This window comes from Sinocyclocheilus rhinocerous, unplaced genomic scaffold (assembly GCF_001515625.1).
Source record: "Sinocyclocheilus rhinocerous isolate Xijiao unplaced genomic scaffold, SAMN03320098_v1.1 scaffold2639, whole genome shotgun sequence".
In the NCBI taxonomy this organism is placed as follows: domain Eukaryota; kingdom Metazoa; phylum Chordata; class Actinopteri; order Cypriniformes; family Cyprinidae; genus Sinocyclocheilus; species Sinocyclocheilus rhinocerous.
Window position 1 is genome coordinate 11320 of NW_015644415.1, and position 7416 is coordinate 18735.

The 7416-nt window shown below is 35.8% G+C and overlaps 1 protein-coding gene and 1 long non-coding RNA gene across 4 annotated transcripts; one reads left to right on the forward strand and one right to left on the reverse strand.

The window, feature by feature from the left end:
- Nucleotides 1-1348: 1348 nt before the first annotated feature.
- On the forward strand, nt 1349-4010 carry LOC107758325 (7,8-dihydro-8-oxoguanine triphosphatase-like). Of its 3 annotated transcripts, none has more exons than XM_016576039.1 (5): nt 1349-1532; nt 1773-1896; nt 2094-2144; nt 3101-3246; nt 3500-4010. In XM_016576039.1, the coding sequence occupies exons 2-5, from the start codon at nt 1784-1786 to the stop codon at nt 3670-3672; spliced, it is 483 nt and encodes a 160-aa protein (XP_016431525.1). In that variant the 5' UTR covers nt 1349-1532; nt 1773-1783; the 3' UTR covers nt 3673-4010. The 3 variants fall into 3 exon arrangements, with proteins under 3 accessions (XP_016431525.1, XP_016431527.1, XP_016431526.1); XM_016576041.1 differs by having other exon boundaries at nt 1792-1896; nt 3500-4009; XM_016576040.1 differs by lacking the exon at nt 2094-2144 and having other exon boundaries at nt 1351-1532; nt 1773-1947; nt 3500-4008.
- A 1052-nt stretch (nt 4011-5062) lies between these two features.
- LOC107758327 (uncharacterized) lies at nt 5063-6158 on the reverse strand. The gene is made up of 2 exons (XR_001642013.1): nt 5842-6158; nt 5063-5703 (listed from the first exon to the last, which is right to left on the reverse strand). It is a non-coding gene; the product is annotated as an uncharacterized LOC107758327 (long non-coding RNA).
- Nucleotides 6159-7416: the final 1258 nt, after the last annotated feature.

The window sequence follows — 7416 nt, forward strand, 5'->3', positions numbered from 1 at the left end:
ATATCCAAGGTCTGTATTGAGTTTCTGGTTTCTAATGCACTGAATCTTGTTGCAGGCAAGTTTTTATTTTTATTATTATTTATTTTTAATACATAATAGGAACAAAACTATTTTATTTTATAAAATATATATATAAACATAAAATATAATATGTTAAAAATGCATTTGCATGAAAAAGACTTCATCCTATCTCATTTTGAACATCCTCGCCAGACAGAAAAGCTCTGCTGACTCCTTCCTGCTTGCTCTTGGTTTTACAGTTCTTACATTTTGAAACATTGAGGAAAGCCTCTGCTGGAGCTTACGGGCCAAAGCTCCATCCCAGTATTTACAAATCAAAGAGCCCCCGGGGCGCAAAACCTTGTCAGCTAAGTCCAACACTGATAGACACATGGTGACCAATCTTTCATGATCCAGTTCCCTGAGCCCACTGGCATTGGGGGCCATGTCACTGAGGATGACATCTGCTCGAGCTTCAGGGAGGAGCCTCTCCAGCGCCATGTGAGTTGAGGGCTCAGTGATGTCATGATTGGACAGCAACTGAGCTCCATCCAAAGGGGCAATGCGTAGTATGTCTATTCCTATTACGCTTCCTTTAGAAAGATCCACACCTGGAATGAACAAAGGTATGTTGTTCATATCCTCATCAGCTATGAAAAAACTGACACCTAAACTAATATTTAACATAACAGGTTATAGGTTATAAATATGAGTATCTATCTATCTATCTATCTAAATCTTAAAAAGTGGATGCTCATATATGCTTAGTATTAGTTCTGTAGTATAAATTGTACCTATGTTTGAATTACTTCAAAATAATGTTAATAATATTAATATTAATATCATTATGATTATTATTAATAATAATAATAATAATGATTGGGTTGGATAGTTAAGAAAAGACACAAGTGTACAGGATGCATGTAATTTATTTTGAGAGAAAAAAAAAGGTTTATATATATTTTTTTTTATGATTCAATGACTCGTTCTTTTGAGTCGGATCTTTTCACTGATTTACATGAGGCGGAATGAGGAATAATAAATAACCTTTAGACATAAAACAAAAATGTTATAAATACAGCGTACTTGAAATATGTTTACCGTTTGGCTAAAACATTAAAAAAAAAAAACTTTTAGCCGATTTATGTAACTGAATTTTTTTGTTCGTTTAGTTCTGTTCGAAAGAACCGATTCACATAAATGAGTCACTTTTCCCATCGAGAACATTTCAGAGTTGCACACGTAGGTAGGTGGCGTCAACCAGCTCTGGTTGAGTTAATATATTTTCGCAGATCTGTAAACCATGTGTTGCATTTAGATAAATGACAATCTGAATACTATGTCAATCACTATTATGACTAAATTCACTGTTGTCAATATGAAGCCTCCATGTGATCATCTGACTGCGAGCAACACGCGGGAACAAGACCGATTCATTAAACTGAGACCCAAATATCTGCATATTGACTCATCTGATTTTTAAACTGTATATGTGATTACATTTTTCGTCTCTACTTATTACTTTGGACAAAGTAAGCAAATTATTTGGATAGAAGTAACTGATGTGAACAGTTTTATTTAAATGCATACAAGGATGCCACACTACTGATTTATATTAATCGTTGATTATCTTATCGATTATTATTTGTCGCTTGATGTTTATAGACTGTAAAGAAAAGTTAATTATGTTTTGAATGCAGATAAAGTCAACACATACTGTCTGTATAATGGAGATGAGCGTCAATTTAAAGGAAGTCTGCTATCCATTACAGACACTATATTTATGTATAAGGAGATGTTGACTAATAAACTGCTGACCCTGGTGCTGGTGGTGCAGCCCGGCCGGGTGTTGTTGGGCATGAAGAAAAGAGGCTTTGGAGCTGGCAAATGGAATGGGTTTGGAGGGAAAGTCCAGCCAGGAGAGACCATAGTACAGGCGGCCAGACGGTGAGTCCGGGGTTGCCAGGTTTTCACAAGAAAACCCGCCCAATCGCTACTCAAAACTAGCCCAATGGCGTTTCGAGGGGGTTACCCAGGTAAAAAGTGTTGTTGGGCATGAAGAAAAGAGGCTTTGGAGCTGGCAAATGGAATGGGTTTGGAGGGAAAGTCCAGCCAGGAGAGACCATAGTACAGGCGGCCAGACGGTGAGTCCGGGGTTGCCAGGTTTTCACAAGAAAACCCGCCCAATCGCTACTCAAAACTAGCCCAATGGCGTTTCGAGGGGGTACCCAGTTAAAAATCGCGTTCCGGGGGGTAAAATACACGTTTTTTTTGGCGGGGTTCCCCTGCTAAAATTCGCATTACAGAGTATAAATATCATGTTATTGGAGTCGCTTCAAACCGCGGACATAAAAAAACAACCCGGGCAACAGTGTTAAATTAGCCAAATTCCGCTGGAAAACCACGGACTTGGCAACACTGGGTGAGTCTAGCCTCGCAGCCATTCACACACGTGACATTTGAAACAGTACAATTATTGTTGCCAAAAACAAAAAAAAAACAAGGTGTTAATATCAGTGTTATCCATAGTTTCAGTTAAGAGTTTTAACGGTTTTAACAGTTAGTTAAAGTTTTTGTTAATATTTTGAATTAGATTTGATTTTCATTTTAAAGTTTAGTTGGCGATTTTGTTGAGTGTTTTTGTCACTTTTTAGTTAAAGAATGTCTAAAGAAATGTTGAACTTGCTTTAAATTATTTATTTATTTATTTTAATTATTTTTTAATGGTTTCCATTTGAGTTAACAATAATAACCCTGGTTACTACATGGAGACCATTTCTGAAATGGGAAATGGGGACATTTCTAATTTAGTGGGTATATATGAATGAATTTAATATGTATATTAGATTTTTTTCTTACACAAATGTACATTACCATGTTTTATGTTTAACTTTAAAAAAAGCTATATTCTTCCACTATCGCGTCACTTTATTGATGCTAGAGATCAAAGTTAAACAATTTGAACCTTGTAATGCTGAGAATGTTTTATATTATTTACTTGTCTGTAGAACTTAACAATGGTGCCAGCGTTTGGCCATGTTCAATCTTCCCTGCTTTTATTGGTTTTCCAGCTAAAACAAAATGCCATTTTATGTGACAGGGAGCTGCTAGAGGAAAGTGGCCTTACCGTTGACACCCTCCACAAGATTGGAAATATCAAATTTGAGTTTATTGGGGAAACAGAACTGCTGGATGTCCACATTTTTAGAGCTGACACCTATAAAGGAGAGCCAACCGAATCAGACGGTAATAAAGCGCCACATCACTTAATGATCCAGTTTGTGAGACACATACTGAGATATGTTTGTGCTCTTGGAGGTTACGTTTTTTGCAGTGTTTTTACGGGGTGTTTTGAAAGTGCTGTAAAACACTTCCAGGGACAAGAAAATTGGACGTTTGGCCACCAGCGCCACATCACTTAATGATCCAGTTTGTGAGACACATACTGAGACAGAAGGTCTAATAACATGCGACTGAAGAGGTTTGTTTTCTCTTTCAGAGATGAGGCCACAGTGGTTTGACACAGATAAAATACCTTTCAGCCAGATGTGGGCAGATGACGTCCTGTGGTTCCCATTGATGCTTCAGAAAAAGAAGTTCTTGGGATATTTTAAATTCCACGGTCACGAAGTGATAGTGGAGCATAAACTGGAGGAAGTGGAGGATGTGTGATTGGGGTTTGAATACCACTGATGAACACTGCCACTGTATCAGTGGAAATTATCCAACTACGTGGTTTTGTGGAGATGGCCATACTATGTGAAATCATGAGATATCAAATGCTGTATTTTAATGTAATATACAGCATTTTGTATAAGCAGTTTTTTTGTTTTTTTTTGTTTTTTTTGCATGAGAAAATGGCATTATCTGTTTGATGTTCCATTTATCTTTGGTTCAATTCACACATGTATCTTCTGTATGCTGATGTTTTGTGTTTACCTGTTTCTTTGTTAATTAATCCTACAACAGTTCTTTTTTTTTACACCAAAAATCATACCTTTCCTACTAAGTTCTTTCATCTTCAACTACCTGTCATCTACTAAATAAAATGTTGGAAAGTGCAGAATAAAATGAAGTATCTATCTATCTGTCTGTCTGTCTGTCTGTCTAGCTATCCTGGCTAAATGTCGCAGGTAAAACCTAATTCTCAAACCATTTGCCCTCTATGCCAGCAGGTGGCAGTATTGAATATGTATTGGAGTACAACAACAGTTTCTATTTCTTTAATGCTTTACTTAGTCCAAACATAAAATCAAACATTCGAATAAGACAAATGATAATAAGCTCTGCTAAAGGGTTTTATAGAATGTTAAACAATTAAGACAAAAATATGATAAAACATCAACCAACAGCAATGTGTCATCTATACAATATGGTAAATTGACAGCAAGTTTATTTTTTTCATATATACATATTTCGAAGTATAGTTCACATGATAGCTTAATAGCAGTCTAAAAATTTCAGAACTTCATGATTTATTGAATGAAAATAGGTCTTTGGCGCACAGAGCAGCTAATAATAACGAATTGTATCATGCTCATTGTATTTATTGATTAAGACTCTCTGGATCCGGGCTCAGCTACAGAACAGTCAGAAAACTAGATTGAAAGTGTTCACTTGTATACACTACCGTTCAAAAGTTTGAATACCTCACGGTAATGCTCAGCAAGGATGCAAGTATATGCTGATTTCCTGCTCAAAAAACATTTCTTGTCAGTGTTGAAAACAGCTGTGCTGATTAATATTTTTGTGGAAACCATGATGCATTTTTTTCAAGATTCTTTGATGAACAGGAAGTACAAAAATAACAGCATTTATTTGAAATAGAAATCTTTCGTAACACTAATGTCTTCACTGTGACTTTTGCAAAATTTTTCATGCTGATTAAAAGTATGAATTTCTTTCAAAAATAAAATCTTACTAACTCCAGACTTTTGAATGGTAGTGTAAATATTACTTACAAATAAAGATGAAATGTGAAAACAAAACATAGCTGCAAGAAGTACAAGTCTGAAGATTCGAAAATAGACAGCATACAATCAGACTGACAGAAAAAAACAAATCTGTCAGTTGAAACCATGAACAAGGAAGAATATGATGCCTTTGCATCAAATAACATAATTTCTGCATATTTCCCATGTTTGCTAAGTGTATTCAACTGACCACAGCTCTTGCTCACTGGCTATTAGCTTCTCAGTTCATTTCTTTATATTGCACTAAAATAGTAAATATAGGTCATCTTTCATGTGTTTACACTTTTTTTACAACGTAAAATTTTCTTTTTCAGATTATTTTACGTTTTAAAACAACAACATCAGCTTTGCATACATGTAGATTAAACATTAATACAGTGTTGTAGCATCTTGTTGCATTTGCTAAAATTATTCTCAACAACATTAGCCGTTTATTTTAGGTGTCAGTTTGTTCAAACTGTAGGAAATTAAGGGCCCTTTTCACCTCAGACAGACAGATTTTAAGAACTGCCACATTACACATTTACACAGAAGCAGTTCCCCATAATTCTTTGCAAGAAAGAATACTGACTGTCTGTAGTTCCTGAATAGTTCCTGCCATTCAAAACAGGTTGGAGATCATGAAAGCACAGAAGGGAGGCTATTTTGGGCTGAGAGGCGGAGACTGTCCGTTACCGTCCCCAAAAAGATTTTTAAGCTTGGAATGAAGATCTTGCCACACCTCACCCATCTAGATCAGAGCAAAATAAGACGCAACAACAAATATTAGAAGGCTTTGTTAGGATCAAAGTAATAAAACTAACTTTGGCACACATTAAAATGAATAGCGTTAACACAGAGATACTAGATAAGCTTATGGTAAGCTTACCTCTTTATGTCCCTGCACCTGTGAGTCTACAAATGCCCCCAGGATGTGAGACGTAATGGGCAGGTATGTAAATATGAGCTGGCTCTCCTGGTGCAGGCAGAACAGGGAGAAGTAGTTGCGCAGCTCCATGGCCTGAATGGCGTTTTCTTGCTGCCGTGAGTCAGAGATCAGAGTGAGGTCACAGTGCGGTCACGTCTTCCCACCCTAACCTCCTTCATCATCATCATTATCATTATCACAATGAGCCACCCAGCAGTTAAAAACCACTGGATCATGACATGCTATTTGAAGGTTAGACAGATATTGTATGTGCCTCACATGATTTGGCATTGCATCAATATCAATCAAGCATGTTTCTCTTGTTCTCCACCTGGCTGGGGCCTTTATGATTATTTTTTTCTAACAAAATGCAACTGATAAATCAAATTCTTAGATGATAAAATGAAATGAATGTACAAAATGGCTGCTCAAATGATCAATTAAATGCTTATATGCAAGTTTGGTCAGTAAACAACAAAACCAAAGTAAAGTTTATAGACATAAAATGAAATGAGTTGCTGGGAATTACTTGGTGGGTTATAAAATATTCTCAGTGCTAGTGATACAATGAAAGTACATTAGCACACAAGTGTTATTAATTCCTATTTCAGTAATATTCAGTAATATTTTTCAATGTTTTTGAAAGAAGTATCTTATGCTCACCAAGGTTGTATCAAAAATGTAGTAAAACAGTAATATTGTAAAATATTATAGCAATTTAAAATAACATTTATATTTTAAATGTAATTTATTCCTGTGATGGCAAAGCTGAATTTTCAGCAGTCGTTACGCCAGTCTTCAGTGTCACATGATCCTTCCATCATATTTTTGTGGGAAACAGTGATACATTTTATTGAATAGAAAGTTCAATAAGACTAGCATTTATTTGAAATAGAAATCCTTTGTAACATTATCAGTCTTTACTGTCACTTTTGATCAATTTACTTAATCCTTGCTGAATAAAAGTGTCAATTTCTTTCATAAATAAATAAATAAAAATCTTACTCAGTCCAAATTTTTGAATGGTAGTGTATTACCATTAAAATCAAATTCTGTTAAATATTTAATTAAAGGGTTAGTTCACCCCAAAATTAAATTTTGTCATTAATTACTCACCTTCATGTCATTCCAAACCCGTAAGACCTCCGTTCATCTTCGGAAGACAAATTAAGATATTTTTGATGAAATGTGAGAGCTCTCAGACCCTGCATAGACAGCAACGCAACTGTAATGTTCCCAAGTCCAGAAACGTAGCAAGGACATCGGTAAAACAGTCCATCTGACATCAGTGGCTCAACTTCAGTTTTGCGAAGCTATGAGAATACTTTTTGAGTGCAAAGAAAACAAAAATAACCATTTATTTAACAATTCTTCTCCCCCGAGTTACGTCTTCCACCATTTTGGAGAGTACCCAAGAGCGTAATCGACGTAATCAGCGTTGTTTACGTTCGGAGGAGAAAGCGCGCACATGAACGTAATCTGCGTAGTTTATGCTTAGGGGAAAGCGTGCGTATGTGTTGTGATACTCTAAAATGG